This window comes from Conger conger, chromosome 6 (assembly GCF_963514075.1).
Source record: "Conger conger chromosome 6, fConCon1.1, whole genome shotgun sequence".
NCBI classification, from domain to species: Eukaryota; Metazoa; Chordata; class Actinopteri; order Anguilliformes; family Congridae; genus Conger; species Conger conger.
Window position 1 is genome coordinate 59,858,934 of NC_083765.1, and position 24,152 is coordinate 59,883,085.

General features: G+C 41.9%; 1 protein-coding gene across 1 annotated transcript in view; it reads left to right on the top strand.

Moving 5' to 3' along the window:
* The window catches only part of LOC133131000 (OTU domain-containing protein 7A-like), a 70,747-nt gene that overhangs the window by 20,506 nt on the left and 26,089 nt on the right, over positions 1-24,152 (top strand). Inside the window, exons 2-4 of the mRNA XM_061246068.1 lie at positions 2,782-2,899; positions 11,929-12,043; positions 17,292-17,449. Of these exons, the coding sequence (XP_061102052.1) occupies positions 17,365-17,449 (85 nt within the window). The 5' untranslated portion in view covers positions 2,782-2,899; positions 11,929-12,043; positions 17,292-17,364. The remainder of the gene's footprint in view (positions 1-2,781; positions 2,900-11,928; positions 12,044-17,291; positions 17,450-24,152) is intronic.

Below are 24,152 nucleotides of genomic sequence, written 5' to 3' on the forward strand. Positions count from 1 at the left end.
AAGTATGAAATAGAGTTAAAAAGTCATTCATTTCATTTTGTAGTTGTTCACCATCGCACATGCACGGTGTCTTGAAATTGAATGCCTTCTCTGGCTTTTCACCGAGAGGAACAGGAGAATTACATAGCTACACATGCTCATGGCACGTCCAAGCCTCTCGTCCTCTCTTACGGCTAGGCTAAAGCAGAATAGGAGCTGATAGTTGAGAGAGCCATCTTTCCCCTTTACTATCTTTGATGGCGGTGTGAACGAGACTATGAGCTGGAGCTGTCAAAAGGGCTGTAGCATTAGCCACAGAACAAAAAAAGCCCCTCAAAGCCAATCTGACCAAATGCACGGTCCAATGTATCTTTTACTTGTTTTACCTATGTCTGAGTAAAACCCATTGAGACAAAAGTCTCTTTTTAGAGGGAGTTCTTTACTTCTTTGCCCTCATCTGAAGCTCCCTATGCAGCCGACAGCCTGGCAGTTAAACTGTGTGCAGGCTGTGGCAGCCAGGAGAATCTGCATAATCATCCCTATGTGTCAGTACACTGCAGGAGAAACACGGCACTTACTTCCAAAAGGAGCATTTCCACTTGTGACATTCCTCTGTTCTGAGGCAGTTGTGTGTCACCCTGATCCAATTTAGAGCCCTTTTCATTACACAAATCTGCTTCTATCATGCCACTGCCCACAAGGGTCTCCATCTGGAACATTCTGACCTTTGGCAATACAAACGCCTTTTGGGCAGGAGTCTGTGTCTGAGCAAGGCCAAGCCAGTTTCCTCAGCTTTCACACTGGACTGTTAAGTCCTCTCCTGAGAAGAATTACATTTTTACTGTACAATATTTTGACAATACTTTTTTATTATCATTCCTCTAACCATCTTTTCTTTGCATTAGATTTAATGAACTTATTTTGGAAAAAACACAAACCTCTATTTGGAAAGATTAAGAAAAAACCATTACAATATGTGCTCCATTCCGATACGTAGACTAACAGCCATGATCATAAACGCAATGCTATAACCATCACAGATGTTTAACTGGCTGACAAATAACAATAAAAACGGATATTATGAGTGGCAGTGTTTCCATTTAGTGAATGATACCTCTGACAATGGTATGTTTACAGCCTACATTAAAGTGTCCTGAATGAACCGAACTGGGTGAAGTAATCACTTCTCCTTGTGTAAATCCTCCTTAGGTTTTGATGTAGTTGTTTGCTATAGGGTCTGGCCGGGATGATTCACACTCTGTTATGAAAGCTCACAAGTGCAGTATGCAAGGACTGCAGTCTCAACCCCAAGGACTGAATCATTTTTCCATGACACCCCTGGGAGAAATACAACAACACATTTCTCGCCCTGCTGGCACATTGAGAAAGGCTTCTGGGGCCCTGTCATCAGGACGATACGGCCCTCGCCGTCATGCTTGGACACTTGTGTCATTTCATATTGTGCTCACACACACAGTACAGCTGCGGTGATAATAACCACGCCGTGCCGGAGAATGAACGCCGTGTTCTGGGCAGCCTCCGTGCTACGCCTTCCGCTATGAAAAGGCTTCTGCTTGGGACCATACCTGTGTGCTCCTCTCGTTTGAGAGCTACACAGGTATGCTCCCATTGTATGCTCTCGGAAATAAAGGTACGGAAGGTGCCTGAAAAGGTAGCTTGTCGCTGGGGTGATAACATATATAATTAATTATAAGCAATATATAATTAATTTGTACATTTTTTGGATACTCATTTGAACCTAAAGAGAACATTACTGTACTTTCAGGGTACATTTGGGAAATTTGATCCCTGAAGAACAGAATGTACCTCCGCTGCCACTTTATTTCTGAGAGTGTACTTGTCTTTACCTTCCTTCTTTATGAGAAAGACTGCTCTCACGTCTTGGCGAACACAGTGAGTCATGCACATGTTTCTGTCTGATGCTCTCCATTACCCCCCTCGGCAACAGAGGGGCTGCAAGGAGAAACACTGCTGAAACGGCGTAGAACAGTGCAGTATTTAAGCATGAATCCCAATGCAGCCTTGTTTCTGTGTCGCAGGGAAGGTGTTGAATGCACGTCTCTATTTGTGTCTCTCTGTTCTGAATTACACCAACACCTGTTTCTAAATCCGGTAAATGTTTTTTTCTTTTCCACCAACACTGGTGAGATACTTTTTACCTTGAGAATATTATAAAATAACTATGCTCAGTCATTTCTATGATGCACTTGCAATCTTTGTTTTACAATTGATGAAATCGTGCTCCTCTGCCTGCATTTCTTCTTCTGATATGTGTTTGGGATGTTTCTGGGCGTGACGGTCTTTTCTGGGGGCGACATTAGCTCAGGAGGTAAGAGCAGTCGTCTGGCAGCTGGAGGGTTCCCGGTTCAATCCCTGAGCAAGATACCAAACCCCCAAGTGCAAGGCAGCCAATCGCCGTTGGGTCTGTCTGCGTGTCTGTGTGTGAATGGGTGAATGAGAAGCATCAATTGTACAGCGCTTTGCATAAAGGTGCTACATAAATGCCAACCATTTACCATTCTGAGTGTGGCTACAGAGCCTATGGGGTGGCATTAGAGCGTTTATAGCCAGCTACCTACTGCAATGACCGACCGAGGTGGAGAAACACAATTACAAGCAGAGAGGGCTCGTTCAAAATCGAGTCAACCTGCCAATTTCATTTCCTCGACAGTGACCACTATCAGAAATACTGCACAGTATGCCTGCATTAAAAATGAATATGAATCAAAGTTGAAGACGTATGTTGACCGAATCCTGGACTTTGTTTCCTTATCATTGTAGACAGGGCCTCAGAGGGTGTGCCTGCCCACTGGAAGTTCTGATCTGATGAGGACAGCAGGAGCCTGTGTCATGACTTTATGAAGCCAGAGAATCGTCCCCTCAGCCCAAAACAGCCCTGGTAAGAGCACTGATACTACAGATACACATCAATACCATCATGTTTTTACCACTGCCGTCATGATGTAATGACGTTTGTCTTTATGTCCGTCTGTCAGTTTGTCCATCTGCCCATGACAGACATATGTGGAAAAGTGATGGTCAGATTGCTATGAAATTTGCTGTACATATCAGTGTTTCCAAAGTGAAGAAACCTATTGATATTGATCACCAATTGATATTCTTTATTCACTATTCTCTGCATTTCCTTTTTTTTCAGTGTCCTTTATTGTTTCGTTCTAGCCCATATCTCAATATTCAGGAAATCATAGTGCACTACTAACAACCAATATGGGAAAATATAGTATCTGAGTGATGTGCAGGGAAATTAGATGTAAGGTGTCAGTTGATCATTTTTTCCAATCTTTGTCAGTTTCCATCATTACCAAATCATTATTAAACATGTGAACGGAAGCAAACGGGCTGCTTGACCTGGCTGTCAGAGCTGCGGAAAACCCATCTGGTGTTCCTTGGCTGCAAGAACAGTTCATTAATTCAACCTTAGTTTTTTCCTTCCCTTCAATTTGGAATGCCAAATTGTGTCTGTGAGCCTGTCGCATTACTGCAATGCCAGACAAGCTGCCATGTCTTTCTACGCCACAGCCTCCCGGCTGAGCTGTGCAGTCATTGCGCTGCAGTCGGTCATCTCCTGCGGAGCTGCAGCAGGACCTCTGCACCGCGCCCACTTGAGTAGAGGAGGATGTTCTCACACAGAGTGGCAGAATAAGCCCAAATCCCTCCCTCCCCGGGTGGCGCTAAAGGCATCGGTGACCTGCATTGTGAGGGCACTGTCCGTGGGCAGCACTGCCCAGTTAGGATTTCATTCCCGAGCACAGAGAGACATCTGCGTGTGCCAACAAAATACCTTAGCAGTGTGTACCATCCAGCAGCTGATTCAATCATGCGTAGTCTGTAGGCCTTTTCCCTCAGAGAAGAAGAGATACTTTATTGAACCCTGTGGGGAAATTTGTCCTCTGCATTTGACCCGGGGCATGTGGGGTTAAGGGCCTTGCTCAAGATCTGTGCAGATCTTTCTGTAGCTACACCGGGGCTTGAGTCACCAACCTTCCAGGTCCCAGTCATGTATCATTATTCTACAGGCTTATGGCTACAGGCTATGCTACATACTATCTAAAGAGAGGCCATGGGCCTACAGTGCTGAATGTTAGCCAGTCCAATACACCATGCCAACAACATAACAGACCATCATCAGTGTGCTATTTCAGAAAGACACATTTGAATATACAATTAATGAGTAATATCTGTCGCATGAATGACCAGTAGTAATGAGTAGACCTATCGTGTAACTCAACATTGTTTTACAATGTAATATATCTCATTACATACAGAACAAGTGCAACACGACAGTTTTGCAGTTTCTACTTAATTTAGAATCTTGATCATTTGCTTAATTTAGAATTGCCATGGTAACTCATCTGTGCTTATTACTACAGTAGATGCCTGGGAAATGAAATGGAAGAAATGATTGAGGCTGTTTCATGGCAGTCTGTTTCTGAAGGATAGTCTACTGAAAAGCACTATAGATAATAGTGCATTAACCAAATCTTTATTTTGATAAAACAAATTAAGAATGTGGAATTTGAGGTATCTGAATAATCTGTATGTACTGTAAGCTGCAGCTCTAAAGAACTGGAATGTTGGTTTCATTGATTTAGCTCTATTTTTAACTGTAGTGTCCTAGCTCATACATTTATAGCTGTGGCGGTTTATGTGATAGAGTATGATTACCTTCATAAACAAAGTAGTAGGGTATTCTGGTCTTCGGTGTAAGTCATTTGATCTGAAAGCATTGTGGTATCTATCACGTAACAGTTATGCTTGAGGTAATGTAGCCATTGTCCATTTCTTTTTACTGTGTATTGCATTAGAATGCATGACAAACTGAAATACACTTCAGTACTAATGATTGTGAATTGTTCATGTTCAAGTTAACTTGCCGTTAAAAATTGTCATTAAAATGAATGTTTCAATATGGATCATGGATGTTCATCCATTATCATACATAAAGGTGATGACCAATGTACTACAGTAGAAAACAAAAAGAGATATTTGTACATTTAGCCTTTAACAGACTTTAAATTCAGAGGGATCAGGCACTATTTTCTGTGCTCATTGGGGGCAGGGAAGGTAGTGTGGGAGAGGCCAAGGTATTTTTCATTTCTGGATGGTATGAATGAGGTCCATCTCCTCCTCTAAGGGTAGAAGCAAACACAGCAGATTGTTTATCAGCGCCGGATCCAGAAGCGGCCCTCAGGAGATCAAGAGAAGGCTTTTTTTTCCACATTGTCAGGCTAAAACGGGAACTGATTTTACAGGAATGTGGGAGTGATAATTCAGCTTTCACAGCGCACAAGCAACGTTTCGCTCAGCTCAGCATTTTGTTAAACACGGGGACTGGAGTTAGCCTTAAACACTCTTTCCTCTACAGTGTGCACAGTGAGACTCTCTGTGGTATGAAAAGTGCCTAAAAGGGTACAAGTGCTTGTCACTGGGGTGGTACCATATAGGTACATAACATTTTTACCACTATCCAGCGATATATCATTATTTTGTAAGTTTTTTGCTTGGAAAACATACTCATGTGTACCCAAAGAGAACATTACTGTAATTTCAGGGTACATTTGGGAAATTTGGTCCTTGAAGAACAAAAATGTACCTCCACTTACTGTCACTGTATTTCTGACAGTGTGTTTGTGTGCATTCTGAATTCCTCATTAAGGAAAATGTAAAAGTGGAGTGTCTGAAAAATCTGATTTGAAGGTCGGCACTCTCCTTAATGTCTGTGGCTCTTCTTGGAAACCTTTTTCTATTTCTTTATTTATAAACTCATTATGCATCATATTTATTTTAGTGAAATACTAAGAAGGTTTTCTGTGCTTGTACCTCTGTCCAGGTGATACATCTTGCACACAGATTTGTGAATTTAGAGGGGTTTTTCTCATCCCAAAATGTTCCGCGCATTCCTGCTCCATCAGTTTGGGTGTGTCGACACTAGCACTTGCAGTCCCTCACAGCACTGCAATCAGATTGCCCGTTCACTCTGCAGTCCACGGACAGAGCTGTGTGGGCCCCTCCCCACTCAAAGTAAAGATCACATCATTGCGACTTGACAGCATGTTTTTTTTCCATGCGTGTATCTGATGCCAGGAGAGAACAGAGCAGTTCTTAAAGTCGCATCCTTTGACTCTTCTTCTTCTTGTGCCTTCCTCCTGTCTTGCCTTGTCTTCCTGCGCTAATTATAACAAAAGAGCGGCATTAGATTTATTTAGCTCACAATTTCATCCGAAGTGACTTACAGTTGATTACACTAAGCAGGGGACAATCCCCCACCTGGAGCAATGCGGGGTTAAGGGCCTTGCTCAAAGGCCAAACAGCTGCACAGATCTTACCGTGGCAACACCGGCACTTGAACCACCAACTTCCCAGGGATGTAACATAACCACTAGTTCTTTGGCGGTAGCCTATTAAAATTGACTTGGCTCCTGTTTAGCGAATTAGCATGAGCGACAATGGACAATACTTGCAGTAGCTTACAGCACGAGGACCTTACATTTAAAATTGATGCTGATTTATAGTGACTACACAGGCTTTATTGAAAACTGAATAATTTTGATGAATGAATGCAGTTTGAATTACTGCTGATGCAGTGGTACTTCACTGGAACTTTGGAACGGTTTTTAGGATTTTTTAGGTGCTCTCCGAGTTCTGTGCTTTTCCTCTGGCATGTTTTCAAGCTTAGAATCATCTTCTCTTCTGCAGAAGGGGGGGGGGATTTATCGCTGGTTGCCAAGGCGACCACCTTGGATTCTCAGCACCCACAATGAATGGTGGGAGTTTTCTTTGTGGAATCCCTCAGAGGAGGGTCTGTCCAGCGATCCTCATACTCCTGACAGCAGAGTCATTACAGCCCTTTCCCACTGTAGAACTTGAACCAGGGCGGCTCATTACACCCCTTTCCCACTGTAGAACTTGAACCAGGGCGGCTCATTACACCCCTTTCCCACTGTAGAACTGGAACCAGGCCGGCTCATTACAGCCCTTTCCCACTGTAGAACTGGAACCAGGCCGGCTCATTACAGCCCTTTCCCACTGTAGAGCTGGAAACATGCTGGCTCATCATTATCAGTGTTTTTTAAACCAAAAGCTTTTCTACTAACCATATTTTTAAACCAGAGCCATACTAAATTACTGGTATATTAACAGGGATCATTGTGGCCCAAGTATCATTAAACCTTTTAAAACACTATTAAACACACATTAAAACACCCACAAGTGCAGAAGGTGCCATGTTATTATACTAGGCCAGCAGCATCATTGGCACAGATGGTTACTGTACATTTTTAGATGAGAAATTGGGTGTATAGAAGCTCTATGAGTGTAATCTTTGGTGCAGGTTCCAGCATTGAATCACATAGTCTGCAGTTTGTCCCACGAACCACTGATCTGAAGAGCACGGCTTTCATTAAGGTTTTAGCAGGGATGTGGCTGGCGTTCTGTTTTGTCACATCAAAGCAGGTGTTTGGCAGGTCTTTCTATTGCTGTGCCTTTTGGTCGATGCTCAGACACAAGCCTAGAAATGTCAGAAAGCCGGCATCGTCCACACGCCTGACCTAGTAATGTTCCCGCAGGCGTATGTTTCCAAAATAAGCTTTATTGTTTTTACCTGCACTGTTCTTTCCTGGTTTAGCGGGAATAAATTAACACCATCACAGCAATTTAGGGGGAAAGAACAACTGCCATTTTGTAAAGATGAAAAAAACGTGTCTAGGCTATATCCGTCTGCAGACTTTCTTGCACTGTGCGTGACAGTGTCACACTGCCAAAAAAATATTCTGTGGGTCTGAATCTTGCTTCAGTTCTCTTCAGTTCAACAAGAGCCCTCGTTTCATTCTGCATACCCTGCGGAATAAAACAACTAGGTTTTGAAACAGCTGGTAGCTAATTGGCCAGTTTAGTCTAGCTCCCGACTTGACATGATTTAACCAGCTCATGCTACAGTATGTTCTGAAACAGCTGGTAGCCGGTTGACCCACTCATACCCAGCTAGACCAGCTTGATGACCAGCTTGACCAGCTCAGTTTTCAAGCTGGTGAAGCTGACATAGCTGGATTTTACGGTGGGGTATCTGCATTCTTTTTTTCTTTCTAATCAATATCAATTCATTTTTTTTTTTTCTTGTCTCTCAAGTTTGAATACCCAGCTGTATTCATACACCGATTGTGATGCTACGGAATCCTCAGTCAATTTAGGGAAGTGGAGAGCGCGTGCATGTGCTCCAGAGTGCATGGTACCTGGCACCGCTGTGTCGGGTCATCCCCCAGCTGAGCTGTGCAGTCGTGGCGTTGGGAGTGGGCCTATATGTCACAGCCTTCTGACACAGGTAGACCGCAGATGCAAGCTTGTGTCACTGGTAGGAGATGAGAGGAGATCAAACTAAATCTCTCCCTCCTGTAGTGACCGTGTAGTGTCTTGTGCTCGAATCTACACTACGCAGCTGATTAGACTAAGCAGGAGCCAATACCCCCTGGAGCAATGTGTGTGTGGTTAAGGGCCTTGAAGGCCCCAGCAGCTGCACTGATGTTATTGTGGCTACACTGGGGCTTAAATCACCAATCCCCCAGGTCCCAGTCAAGCACTGCAGCCACTATAGTAGGCCTATAGCCTTTATATATATATATGCAGTATATCCTTCTCAAATGTGTGGTGTCAGTCCGGATCATATAGGACATGGGAAAGGGGAACTGGAGGTCCTGTACCAGCAGTTTCGTATATCAGTATTAGTCAGGCTGAATCAGCACTCCCAGCAGAACACGCTGTGGGTACTCTGAGACTTTGTGCTCAGCATGTCTGGATAAGGACCCAAGCTTCTTGTACAGGTGTGCTCTTTGAATTCAGCAGAGTTGGACAACTGGTTCCCTTTGAGCTTGCTGATACAATAACAGCTATAGTGTGACCCCTTGAGACCTCTTAGAAGCAGTCATGTTTTTAAAAGACAGTGTTAAATCAGAAATCTTTTCTCATCTCACATCTTACTTTATATTTCATCTCGACGGAGCTGTGACGCAGATTAATACTTGTGGTGATGCTTGTTGGAAGAATTATTCTAATGTGTGCATTTCCTCCTTATCTGGTACCAGACCTGAAAAGAGGGTGGTTTCCTTACTGTGACCTCTGACCTCTTGACATGCTCTCTTTATGTAGTGGAAGCACGAAGGGGCCAAATCATGAACAAGGAATAGTGAAGGCCAATTGCCTATTTGTTGTGCATAAAATGTGACTGTTTGTGTGTATGTGTGTGTGTGTGTGTGTGTGTTTTACAATCAATTTACAGAATAATTATGCAAATCAGATCTGCAAGAAGTCCTAATTAACTTGAAAAACAAAGACGTTGAACAATTCAGAAAATGACAAGTCATGTGAAAGGCAGACACTACATCTCATGACAAGCTTGTAATTCAGAGAGAATTGGATGTGAGAAAAGTCAGTCTGAAAATCCCTGTGTTTTCACCATTCCAGGGTGTATTTGTAATAATGCTGTACAGTATGTACTTTGTGTGTTGCCTGTTGCATTTGTATTTATCTTGGTACTGTACTGTAGTTCCTGACCTTATTACTAACTGACTTGGCCTATCTACATTACATTACATTACGTTATTGGCATTTGGCAGACGCTCTTATCCAGAGCGACGTACAACAAAGTGCATACCCATAACCAGGGCTAAGTGCGCTGAAAGACCCTAGAGGGAAGTACAATTTCAATTGCTACCCCTACAACAAAGATAAGATATTTTTTATTTTTTTTAAACAACAACTAAACAAACAACAAAGCAAAAGTGACCAAACTTAACTATCCAAATACTGCTTACCTAGCCAACTAAAAATACCGAAACACTACGTAAATCACAAAGACAACAATTAAGGATCACAGGGAGGTAAGGAGGGATGGGGAGAGGTGCCGCTTGAAGAGGTGCGTCTTCAGTTTGCGCTTGAAGGTGGGGATACCGTGTATACTAGACTTGATGTTCATGGCTGTACAACTGATTGTACCTAATCTGACCTGTTCTGTAGTTTGTTGTGATGGTATGCACCTTTTGTGCATCACTTTGGATAAAAGCGTCTGCTAAATAAAATGTAATATAATGTACTCTTATAAGACACAATTTCCAGAAGCATTTATTATTTCATGCATATATTTAATTTTAACTGGAATTGAGAACCACATACAGTACAGTATAAGCTTTGATGTCTTTTTTGTGTGATGGCACTTGCAATGTGGATGGTCTGCGTTTTGCGTTTACTGGCTGTGAATGTAGGCTCATAAATACTGGAAGACTGCTAGCTGAGAGGTCGGGATTCAGTGGAACGTGGGTGGTGAACAACTCTTCATGTGTGTGCATGTGCATGTCTGTGCTTGCGTACACATCTGTGTGTGTGTGTGCATGTTTGTATATTTGAATGTGTCTGTGTTGGCGCATGTGTGCATGTATTTTTGCTCATTATATTTATGTGTGTGTGTGTGTGTGTGTGTGTGTGTGTGTGTGTGTGTGAATAAATGAGTGTTTGTGTGATTCTTTATTGGTAAGTGGGGGAGAACACATTGCACTGCACTCAGTAACCTTATGAAAATGACCTGGTGAGCTGGTGCACTCCTACGCCACCGATACAATTGCACTGCATCATGGAAGCAATTAAAAACGTATTCATGGCTATAAAAGGATTGGGTCACCGTGACATGCTGTTATTCTGTTATATTATTCTTTGGATGGCAGCAGCAGTGAATAGCCAGTCTCTTCTGTTAAACACCCTTTAAGTGGTGTTCGCTGGCAGTTGTACTGGGGGAGAGGAATGAAACCAATTATAAAGGATTGTACAGTGAGCTCCATAATGTTTGGGACAACAACAATTTATTTTCCCTGAATTAGGTCTGTACTCTACAATTTTACATTGAAACAATTCACATGTGGTTAAAGAGCAGAGCTTTCATTAAGCTTTTAATTAAAGGGTGCTATTCTGAATTAGCAGAACTGGTAAACGAAAATGGGGAGGAAAAGGGGTCCAGCATTGCCAGTTTTGAATTCCACTGGGATAGCCATGGCCTTCCTCTACCTCTGCTTCCTCCGTGTTCCAGCTCACAGATGTGTCCAGTGCAGTCTCACATGGAGCTACAGGTCACCTTGAAGTCGTTCTCACATACTGTACCTAGAGCTGCAGATAACTAGGAACACACAAGTCAATAGACATATATTTTTTCCTGTAAGGGGTTGACCTTTAACTTTACTGTGTAAACTTTGTGGGATGATGCCTCAGTTGTTTAATGAAAAAAGTTGTTTGTTTTCAGTGAATCGATCATTTCTTTCATCATTAAATTAATTAAATAATAAACCAACTGACAAGTTGATATTGGGTACGAGAAGACAAATACTATTAAATTAAGTGTCTTGTAAAAATACTGTGCCAGTCCATCTGCATAAATCATACCACCTTTATCGACTGTGTATTCAGTTTACTTAACCTCTCATACTTCATAATGCATAATGTTTCTTGATTATGTTTGCGGTATTTATGCAAGTGTACAGCAATCCATGTAATGTAATTAATAGTGAACTGTGGTTTTGCATTTAAGATGATGGCAGTAGATGAATGCAAAGCCTGCTTGTGAGTACTTTGATAACATAATGATGACATTGAACAAAAACATTATTACCCAGCCTCAGTTCAATGGAAGACAGAATGGTCATTGCATTGTTGTTTTGTTAATACACCTCCATTTCTCAAATTCTCCAGTGTGAACAAAGGTGATAGAAGCTGTTGCTCATGGTGTTAAAGTACTTCTTAGTTCAGAAGGGAAACATTCTTCACCTGTTTTCTGTGACCACCTGCAGGTCATCGAAATTGCGTGCATTTGTGCTTTTGCCTTTCATTTCCAGAGGATTGAGGTTAATTCTTTTTGCGTTTTTTCTTGAATTTCAGGCCTCCTAGTTGCTGTCTCTCCTCTTGCGTATGAAACTATGGACTAAAGTAACTGCCTGACATGAGTGTGCCAATATCAAGGCTGTCGCAGAACTTCACAGTGCAGACGTGGAAAGTAGGTAACTCCCATCGTCTCACCCGAAACCTATAACCTGGGTGAATTGCTTGACTTAAATCTGTGTCTATTTATTCTGACAGATATTTATGTCATCCATGTTACGTATGTTGTACCATTTCCCCCATGTCCCTTTTAAAGAATGAGCAAAGATCATTGAGAAGGGAATAAGACACATTGGTCCAGAGAAAAGGTCTTTCATCTTCGAGTTACTGCACATAAGGCTGATTTATGTTGTAAACCTGCTATGGGAAATTATATTTATACTTAATTAGAATAGTTTGTTCATCTAACCTGTATCGCACTCTTTATGTTACAAGTCATTTCAAGTATTTCCAGACATGTTGAAAAGAGTCCCTGAATAGTCATGAAAAATGTAATAGTGCAATTTATTTGATATCCGATCTATGGTGATTTCATTCTGTGATAAGTTGCTTAATGTTTTCCCATGTGATTTGAGAAGTCTCCAGTGTCCTAAATAAAGCTGAGTGTGACTGAGATGCACATCCCACATGCTTCATTTAACGCATACAGTTTTCACTCTTCACTGACAACCAAACTTTATGATTAGTAGCTACAAATGTTAAAGGTCAAGTCAAAGGTTAACTTGCAAATGTTATGTGGGACAGATCGGCAATTATTCAGAGAACTGCTACATTTTCAGAGATCTTGTGATTAAATTCAGTGACTGGATATTTCATTTTATTTTATACCTCCCTTTTTGAGCGTGCAATTACATATTTCAAAACATTCTTTGCAAGGATATAACACAGCCAAGCCTTTGTAGTTGAGCCATCCGACAATCACAACGCAGCCCAAGATGGCCTCAGTACCACCAGGTCATCTGGCCCCAGGATCCATCATTATTGATCCTTTCTACACTGCAGAGATTTTCTCTATGCTGCTGTAATCATTGTCACGGCAGGCTTTCACAAACCTGCTGGAAAACATTACATAATGCTTTTCCTTTGGCAAACATACTGAAAAAAACATTATGAACAACAATTCAGCCGTATTAGTGTGACGTACTGTCATGGTGAAGAAACTGGACTGACACTGTTTCTAGAAGTTTACATGTTCGATTAGTAGGTGACTGAATGTTGATATACGGGCACAAAGCACTTTAATGCCTGATTTGCTTCTGTAAATATGCAGTTGTATAAATGTATAAGATGCAGAAATTCAAGTTGTCCTTGGATAAAAGTACCAATATCTGTTCAGGAAATGAACAGTAATAATACACATTTATACTTCTATAAATATTGTTACCTTGGATTTATAAGGTTCTATCTGTGTTTTAAGTAGTTTTACGATATTGGGATTCAGTGCTTTCACAGGTTAACTGAAACTGAAATGCTGGGAATTCTTCTAATTCTAAGGTCTTGATTTTTTTAGTGATCTTGTTGTTTAAGGAACTCTTTCTGACTGTGTTGCTCTGTGGCACCGTGTTGAGTGAAGCCAGTGTATAGGGTAGTGACTGAACAAGGAAGCACTGAAATTGGGCTCTTCTAGTTTCAAACATAAAAACTTAAAAGTAATTGGATTAACCAAAAAAGCATGTTCCTCTGCTCTAGGTCCACAGTATGTGGACTGCTCCCTCATTTTGTCATTTTGTCCCTTCTACTGCCCTCGATATGTAACAATACTGAATCCAGCAGGAGTAACAGTGGCAAAACAAAAATTATGCATGCTCCACAGTGAAATTTCCAGTGTTGGGTATAGATGGGCAGCTAATCTCAAGTCAGAAAATCCTTAAGTGATGGGTAGTGTAGGCTTTTCCAGTAATGACAGCCAACCAGCCAGTCATTTCTCCAGTTAAGATATGCAGAAGATGTATGGCATATGGTGTATGGTACCAGCAGCCTTGTATTATAGTATAAAATAGAGAAATATTCATAAATTGTACACACGGTAAAGAACTGTTTCTGATGGTGCTCAAACAAACATTTTTACATACTATTTTAATTGATTTGGATTTTTGCATAGATCTTGTTCTAACAGTCCCAGATATTAGTCGTGCTGAACTACCCAGTCCTTTCCTGCCTGATGACTGTATTTAGACCAGTAGGGGGCAGTATTGCATCTGAAATTGCATAGAAAAGTCAGTGTCCCAGTTCAGTAATGGGATCATTATTCGTGGAAAGGTGGATTTCTTTGGATGACAAACCAAGGCCTCAATTCACTGTGGTTATTAAACAAGAAACACCACTTAACACAAAGAATAGAATGTTTCCCTGATGCCCTTGTCAAATTCCCTGTCTCCTCTTCTAAACTTGGCCCTGTATAATCGCGCATGTACAATCCTACATCTCCCGCTGTGATGTGTTTTCATGGCAAGAGTTCAGAATCATGAGCAGATGAACATCCACCTGGTAGCCTCACTCCCGATAGCCTGAATTACAGTGCGAGAAGTTTCCTGAAAGAATTTCCCACCTCAGGAGAAAATTATCTTTCATTTTTACACATTTTTGTCTCACACAAAGGCTATTTGAGTTAAACCCCGTTATGGACAACTAGCTATGTTCTGCAAATTATATTCATTTTCTTAGAAGACATGTTGGAGACATTTAATAATTTGCATAAATGGCGAAAGTTGGCTGAAAAGCATTGCATTGAAATTCTGAACGCATGTGTACTCTGTCCACGACTCACCAGCAGCTGCGACTCAGACAAACACGACCATTAATTACTTTACGGCGTCTTCGTCTGCAGTCAGCGTTTCTCAGACCAGTATGGCCTTCTGTGGCGATGAAGTATTGCGCTCTCTCCCCGTGGATTCAGATAGGGGGCCGTGTGCCAAACAGCGGCCCGGAGCTTCGCTGCCTGCCCCAGAATGACCCCGGCGGTCGGTTTGAGGACAGGCCTGTGCCTGGGCAGAGGGCTTTGTCAGCTGTGATGGCCCTGCAGGGATCCTCGCCGTGTTGCTCGCCTCTGGCTCGCAGCGTCTCATCGGGAGCGCTGACGAGGCCTCGTGTTTCTGCCCGTTTTGCAGCGCACCTGGTGTTAGGATAGGCTACTTGAGCGCAGAATCACATTTAATCTGAGAGGTGAGGCAGTGCACTGTGTTTCATTTCTGCTGGTATTACGTCAGGTCTTTGGTTTTCATCAGATGTTTTCACACAGATGTTTCTAATTCTATTTATTAAATGTATAAAAACAGTGTCAATTTTGCCTCGCCTCTTTCTGATTTTGGCAACCAACAAAGTGATTATCATTCATATTCTGCCATTTCTACCATTACATGCATTGATGGCTCCTAAATAGGAAATGATGTAAAATATACAGACAAACTGCTAGCCACCTGTACTCCAGCTCTTGAATTAGTGTTTATTTTTAACAAAAGGAAGGCAGTGTGTGACTACTGTACTACTTTACTGCTTTAACTCCCAAATGGAATGAAACAGGTCAGACCCAGGATTGTATTCTTAATGTTTGGCTCCAGGTCAGACTGTAGCACATACGATAATAGGTTTGCCTGTACAAGAGCTGAGCCCTCCAGTTTTTAAAAACAAATCTACATGAACCACACCAACGCATCTGCAGCGGATTTGTTTAATTCTATTGTAGAACAGTTATTATTTAAATTAAATATGGTTATTCTGTTTCATTCTTTTCAGACAGTACTATACTCAGTAAACTGATTTACAGAACTGTGCATTTATAGCACTGTGTGAGCCTTAATTAAAGCTCATGGGTTACATTTACATTACATTTACATTTTAGTCATTTGGCAGACGCTTTTAATCCAAAGCGACTTACAAGTGCATAGGTTCTACCACAAGTCAAAGCATCACATCCAGAACAAGAAAAATACACCTGGACTGCTGTTCTAAACATATAGTCGTCATTATAAGTGCAATTTTTTTTTTTTTTTTTTTTTTTTTTTTTTTTTTTTTTGGGGGGGGGGTTAGACAGGGATAGGGGTATCAGAAGGGGGGGGCGGGGTAAATCAGGAGGGGGGACTAAGGTAGAGTTTGAAGAGGTGTGTTTTGAGTCTGCGTCGAAATAGGGGGAGGGATTCTGCTGTCCTGACAGTGGTAGGCAAGTCATTCCACCACTGCGGAACCAGAACGGAAAACAGGCGTGAACGTGCAGCTCGACAGCCAGGTGCCCGTAGAGAGGGAACCGTAAGGCGACCAGAGCTGGCAGACCGGAGTGGTCTAGCTGGGGAGTAGGGAGTGATCAGGGATTGTATGTAATGTGGGGCAGTCCCCTTAGCAGCCTGAAATGCCAACACTAGGGCCTTGAATCGGATGCGTGCGGCAATAGGAAGCCAGTGGAGGCCAATGAGAAGCGGAAATGTTAGAAATGTTCTGAATGAAATCAGGTGACTATTTGACTAGATTATAGAGGTCCACATACGCTATATGACGTCGTAAAAACAGTGCTCTGCCTCATAGCATGGTATGAGTGCCCCAGCAGCTGACGCCAGAAAGCACCTAGATTCATCATTAGAAATGAGAGCATTTCAAAGGGTGGATGAAGAGGTATATGTTTTATTTGGTGAGGTACAAATTAAAGTACAAAGGTGCTTATGAAGGATGAAGAAATAGAGCCTGTCATTGCCAAATGCAGGAGAACTTATAAAAATGGAAATGCCCTCATGCGTACTTAGCCTCTTCCAGTAAGAGCGGGCAAATGAATATCCAACAACAAATGAATGAAGCAAACAAAGAGCAGATGCTGTTTTATTCCGGAGAGAGGCAGAACTTGGAGCATTATTGTAATTGCCATTATTGTTATTAAGCCAGCCACTGCTCTAAGAGCTTTGTGTATAATTATACACTATTAACCAATATGGCGCACGACAGGCAGTCATCTGTAGGCAGACAGCTGTATTTCAATCCATCCATTGTGTTTAAATTAAACATAATATACAGTAGAATAAATGCAACTTTGAGCACATTTCATACAATCATTATATCAAATTTAGGTTCATTATATCACACCAATACTCGAGATGAGTCCAATTTCCAGCTAACATCAAATACTGTAGTTAAGTTAGTCCTCTATGTTAGTCCTCTGCTAACTGACAAAGTAAACAGTAGCAACACATTTTTCACACGACATAGCAAATAGTCCCCCAGCTCTGAAAAATCTTCCATATTCTTCAACTGATTAATTTTAAATCAGTTATTTACATATGACCATATTTCCATGTATCATATGAATATGTCATATGTTTATGCTAATTCTCACATAATATGTCCCACCTACAGTTCATTAACAGTTCTTGTTTTGACGGCAGATGACAGCTTGAGGCCACCCTGGCGGCCACGGAGCCCTTCGCTGCAGTCTGGGCAGCGCACCCGCGTGATCACATGACTCTGGACATGGACGCGGTCCTGTCGGACTTTGTCCGGTCCACAGGAGCCGAACCTGGTCTGGCACGAGACCTGCTGGAAGGTGAGGTCCCCTGTGGGGTTTGGCTGTCTTGCTGACTGCTTACGCTGGGACCAGAGAGGTAGCATCTGCATACCAGCATCCATGAAGTAGGAACGCTAGGAATTTCTCTTTAAAGGTACAATAGGTAATTTTGGACTCCTAATGGTCAAGAGAGGAATTGCAGCAACAAACTCCCTCAAGCCACAACATGCACTGTTTTTGGAAAGTTGACGGTGACAAACACGACAGAGCCTGCCGTCTTTTCGTCGTGCACAACACTATTTATATGTTTTGTCTTTTTGAAGTTTTCACTTTAGCTAACCAACTATATTATGAGCAAGCAACTCAAGAGTTTTTTTTTGAACGTGTAGCTGCCCAAATTGCACTCCAGACAAGCGATCACTGAAACTCTGTAAACTATTGCTTATTATTCAAGCGAAGAATAAATATCTAGTTATAAAACGACACCAGTTTGTTTTCGGTTGCAACAAGCAAATTAGCTATTAGTTAGCTTGCCGAATTTACAATTATCCACCTGAAACACAACGTGTGTGCAACAACGCTCGCTTCTATGTTTGTATTGCCTCAGGTAGATATTTGTAAATTTGTCGAGCTAACTATGGCTAATTTGCTTGTACCTTGAAAGTACAGCTACGTATGTACAACTGATTACGTTTCCCAAGCAAAAAAGGTACAAATTAATTATATGCTGCTGGCTAGGAGTACAATTTTATGTATCTAGGGCAGGGTTTCTCAAAGTGGGTGCCGCGAAAAAATTTGATCATAGTTGGAATTTAGCTATTTTAAGTAGGCCTATAAAATTATGTTATAATGTATCAGTTTAAACGTCAAGTTCAAAATTTCTTTTATAACATTAAATGTCAGCAGATGTCGTAGCCTAGCTTGATGAGAAAAATAAAGTATGGATAGATTTCTTAAGAGAACAAATAACGTGACACCCAACTGACATCGGAGGCCGTGTCCGACCAGCCAGGAGAAGCATAACGGCCAAAACTAAGGTTTTACAAAGATTGCTACCTGAAGTATGGTTTCAGCTGGTGCGGTGCTACTACGAGCCCCACGCCACTATGCCTGATATGCAGGGAGGAGTTAGCTAATGAAGCGATGGTACCAAGCAAATTAGCACGGCACTTTGAAACAAAGCATCCAGGACACAAGTCTAAAGACATAGAATATTTTAAGAGACTGAAATCACAAAATGAAGCAGAGAGTGAACGTATGCTTTCAACTGTGCGTGTGTCTGACAAAGCACAAGAGGCTAGTTTTTTATTGGCCGAGTTAGTTGCCAAAGCTAAAAAGGCACACACCATCGCAGAATCGCTCATGTTGCCAGCGTGCAAGAAAACCGTTGGAGTTATGCTAGGGCCAGATGCTGTCAAAGAAATAGAGAAAATTCCACTATCAGACAGCACCATCAAACGGCGCATTGACGATATGTCTGACGACATGGAATCTGTCCTCTGTGAGAAACTATGGTTGAGGGGGAAATTTGCTCCAAATTGACGATTCAACTGATGCTAGTGGTCTTTGCCAGCTGATCGCTGACGTGAGGTACGTGGATGAAGATAGTATTGCAGATAACTTTTTATTTTGTAAAGCTTTGTGCCATGCTATGGGTGACGAGATATTCAGGGTCACAGACGACTACTACAGGGAACATAGTCTTACCTGGGGTATGTGTGTAGGTATTTGCACCGACGGTGCTGCCGCTATGACCGCACAGATCAAAGGCTTTGTAACAAAAGCTAAACAGAGAAATCCTGAATGTATCTGTTTTACGGAATTAAAAAATATATATATTATTTGGTGGTAACCATCATCATCATCTAATATTAATAAAAAAATAATAATAATGATGAAAATAGTTATAATGGGGCCTATCATACATTATGCTCAATGTAAAAGTGTTAAACAATGCCAGAAATAAGCTCCTGAGAGTGAAAAGTAATCAGTATCTTAGGGGTGCCGTGAATGAAAAAACTATGTGTAGGGGTGCCCTGAGTCCAAAAAGTTTGAGAACCACTGATCTAGGGTACCGCCACCTGCGACAAGTATTTGTACCTTTTTAGTCGCTTTTCTTGCCTTTATTTCTGAGAGTGTAAGGTATCAGAGACGTAACATTAACTTGCTGTCTCACAGTTGGAACACTTGGAACTTCTCTTTAGTATAATTGTTAAATATTTTTTCTCCCTATACAGAGTAAATCTGTGATGTAACTTTGAAATTATTTTTGAAGTTGAGAGGCTGTTACATTTCCTGTGTCATCCATTAGAGAGAGAGTTCATGAGAGGTGAGATTTCACAGACAGACGCTTCAGGGTGCAAGCAGACTAATCTTCAAGCATTATCTCATTAAGTAGCCTCCAGAGCCCAATTTTGTTTGAAGAGTAGATATGTTTAAAACGTACTGCAATGATGCAGCAAAATCTTTCCCAGATACCTGCTTTTCTTTGGGCTACTTAATCTTTATCTACATGGCTTACACTTTTGTAAAATAAAATAAAATAATGATGAATATATTGATTAATGAATAGATTTAGCTTTTTATCATACTTATCTCATCCATCAAACTCCACAAATACATTTTTTTCTAATGATCATTTTCAGAAGCTGATAAGAACAACATTTTTGTGTTTTTTTAGAGGTGGTGCTCTTCACATTCGAATCCCCAGAAGAAGACAGGCAGACTGCTACCATTGTCCGGCCAAGCTTGGCCAGTGATCTGGCAGCCTATGTGTACTGTTTCATGGACGTTTTCATGCATAAACTCCTCCCAACAGCTCTATTTTCTTTCAATGAATCCCATTCAGAAAAATTAGGATTGTAACGGACCTTGATGCAGGCATCAGTTTGTTACAGTTGCTCACCGAGGACCGGGGTTTGCATCCTGGTCCTGCCAAAGCCGAGTTTGGCTGGCTCTGGTGGAGTGACATAATTGGCTTGCCGCTCCGAAGGAGGGACTTGGCAAGGGTTAGTAGGATCGCTGTGCACAATAGCGCCCAGGGCGCCTCAAAATCACGGTCTTGGCCTCTGAGACGATACGGCTTGAAGAAGGCGTGTCATTCTCTGGGTCGCCAGATCTCTCCGGGCTGCCGAGGGACAGGGTGTAGGCAGTGTATCCCCAGCTAACATGAATAATTGGAATAGAAAAATTAGGATAGTCGCCAGTTTGCATGCAGTGCCCTTCTCTTCTCTTTGAAACACAGTGCATTGTGGAAAATGACAGCAACAGTCACTGCATCATCATTTTAATTGATTATATTTGTAACAGTGTGTGACCCTTCACACAGTACAATATGCCGATTTCTGAGAACAAACATATCCAAAGCATACAATATAGCCAATAGCTTTCCTCTTTGTAGACAATGCTATCAAGCAGTTTGCAGTTTTTTTCTGCTCGGGACCATGGTCATTTGGTGTCATACCATGTCTGCTGTGTGCTGTTTTCTGGTTCAGTCATACATGAGTGGCATATATACTGTTTCATACAGCCTGGTCACAGAATCCTAATGTAAAATCCATTTGAAATTCTGAGCATTTTAGCTGCACGGTTATGTAATAAACAGCATTTCAGCAGGGTTCTTATGCAATAGTCAGCAGCACACAGCACACAGGACTGACTCGGATGAAACTGAGCCGTTCTCAAGCTTCCAGAGGGGAGCAGGACATTGAGTGCATCAGTGCCTTGAAGTCGGCAGGTGGAAGACCTAATGAAACGGGCTTTAGATCAGTGTCATATCTGCGTCTGCCTCCTGTAGCTACAGTAACGCGGTCGCTGAGAATACACAAGGAAGCAGAAGAAAATGAACTGCAATGGCGTTCGGTCTTATTTGCAGTAGGGGGAATGTGGGGGTGAGACGAGCTTGACTGCAGGGTGGAATCAGATCTTCGTCTGCATCTTCACGCCTCTGCATGTACCTAACTGATCCAATAACTGTGCGAAAATACAACACAGCTGGCAGACCACTGTTCAGAGGTGGTGTATACACATAATTTTATATGCAAATAAATATACATGTACATAGTAGGTGTTATTGTACACAATAGCACCTGCATGTTCTTTGGGCTCCAGTGTTTAGATTTTTTTCAAGTATGTTGACCTACAACTGTGCCTAATTGAGGATTCAGGATAGGTCATGCTTTTTTGTTTACTTCCCAGTGATAACTAGTACATGGAAATCACGTTTCTACTGTCTTTTTTTACTTTTTGTTTTGTTTTTGTTTATTGGAAACAGTTTGCTCAGAGTTATCCCATGGAGTCTTAGTGATGCGGCTGTTAGGGGGTGAGCAGAATCCCCCAGAAGATTGTTCGGGGGGTGAGAAAATGTGTCAGAATGCCCTGGCGTCAGCAGCACCATTCCTTAGTGTGTATTCACCTCCATTCCTGCCTCTCTTAACTGAGAGGGGCCTCACCGCAGGCCCTGGGGGTTTTCCTCAGCGGTGGACAGTTCTGCTGCTCCCATCCCTCATTGGCTGACATGGGTAAAGCCCCGTCCACACCAAGAACTGTAACTATATCTATATCTTTAACGACACCCATGTGAGCATCCACGCTGATGAACGATAACATTCTGGAAATAGTCTCTTGGCAATGTCATCTGCCATTTTGAACGTGATGCCCTGTAAATTTGGATGGATCTTGATTGGCTGTCAGTGTTTTACCGTGCATGCAGCTGGAAAAAATCGTGTGAAAAGTGATTCCGATGATATCATTCGTCACTGTCGTCGTTGTTAGTTGTGGTGTGGACACAATTTTTTAAATCACATATTTATAGTTATGGTTGTAGTTATAGTTCTTGGTGTGGATGGGCCTTAACCTGTGTGCTGTGACTGCAGTGACGTTCTCCCTGACAAAGGGCCAAATAATAAAATGTGTGCAATGCTGCCTTCTGGGGGAAAAGAGGGGTACTGACATGATGTCACAGGATGTGCATAGATATAGAGGTCCACGCATTCTTCAATCATTTACATTTTTTTCCAAACCCATTTGTTTATTGCAATTTCGAGTCATTGATGTAGCGGCTGAAGTCTGTCTACCACGCCAATGTTAGCCGTGAGCCATTGTAATACATAAAATTCAACTCGGTATTACAGGAGAGCTACTACAGATCAGAGGAAAGGCACATCTCTTGCCTCCAGCCACTAGTAGCCTGTGGAAGACTTTGGGAAGAACCAAAGCAGCAGCAGTAACCAAAAAAACTGAAGCCAACTGCCCAATTTTGGCCTGCAGCTGTGGACTCCTCGGCGTTAGCTGAGACTTGGAACTCATTTTAGAGTTCAAGCAGGAATTCTGCAGCCATAGTTCTTCCACAGAAAAAATCTTGGTTTGGATGAGCTTGCTGGTACAACTGACCCTGGTCTGGTTGTCCAACTGGTAAAAGAAGTGTCTAGAAGCCTCCATCACATATTGAGTTCCTCAGATGTGTGCTGGAGAACAGAGGTGGATGTGTTAGATGGATACAGTGAGTGAGCACTATTGTGCTGGGATTGGGAAAAAATCCAAGAAGTCACTCCTCACGGTGACCATGGCAACAACTGTATTCAGGTGCCACCATCAGGAGCAAGGACTGGTGGGACTGATTGAGATTAACGCACTTAGTGTCACTCTGTTTTTCCTGATTCATTTCATTCATGTCATGAATTAAATTTGAAATTGTTTAATGAGTTTTGAGCCTGACTAGCAGAGCGGGGCTCAGAGTACCCTTGGGTAGTATGTAGTGAGCTTAGATGCCTGGGATCAAGTCTCTGTGAAGATGTTGAAATGATGTTGTCATAAAAATGAAATAATGACGTGTTCAGATATCCTCCTAAGACCCTGGAATGAATTTTTATCCACTCCAGGGTCTATGGTCATAATTTACCATATACAATATTCGACTGTGCTGAAACCTACACTACATTTTTTTGTCACCCAAGATGCTTGTATTACAACTTAAACTTTTTTCTGCCAGGTTTTAGGAGGATATTGGGCTTATTTTTTAATTTAAAAGGTAATTGTGTAGCCATAACGATTGAGAAGGAAATTGTATATTGACATGTCCTTTCTTCACTGGTGCATGCCGTTAAAGATTCAAAGGGACTGAAAACTGAAAGTGAAATATTATTCCGCTATAGCTGCTTAAGTATTTGACAGCACCAACACCGTGAAATGTAAAATAGCATACATCAATGAGTGGTCTTTGGGTTAAAATCTTAGATGTGTGGCCTTGGATTCAATGTACGAGTTCTCTTGGGGTGAAAAATCTTCACAAGCATGGCTATATCTTACAGCCCTTACAGACAAGGCACTTGCAGCCTGACATCACACAACTGGTTCTCATTCTGCAAGCAGCAAACAGCTTTATGCAAAGAACTTGTACAAAATGAGAGGCGGATGTTCTACTGCTAAATGCCACTTTCCCATACACCAGCAACCACTCCACAGTTTTCCATAAAAGGCTGACACCTGTTCGAGTCTGTGAATCGCTCTTCATGACGAGAGATAAACTCAAATTCTATTGTGTGCATCTGGGAGTAGGGACTATTTAAGGACTGTGATGGGAGATTTGAGTGTGAGAGGGTGTTTTAAGGACATCTGTGAAAAGATTTGGGGGGATAGACATTTGCTTAAGGGCCTGAGCAATACTAGGGAGAGAGGCGGAGGGTTGTGTAAGGACAGAGGTGTGGGAGCCTGGGGCCGTTTGCGTCTCTGTGTATGTTTGTAT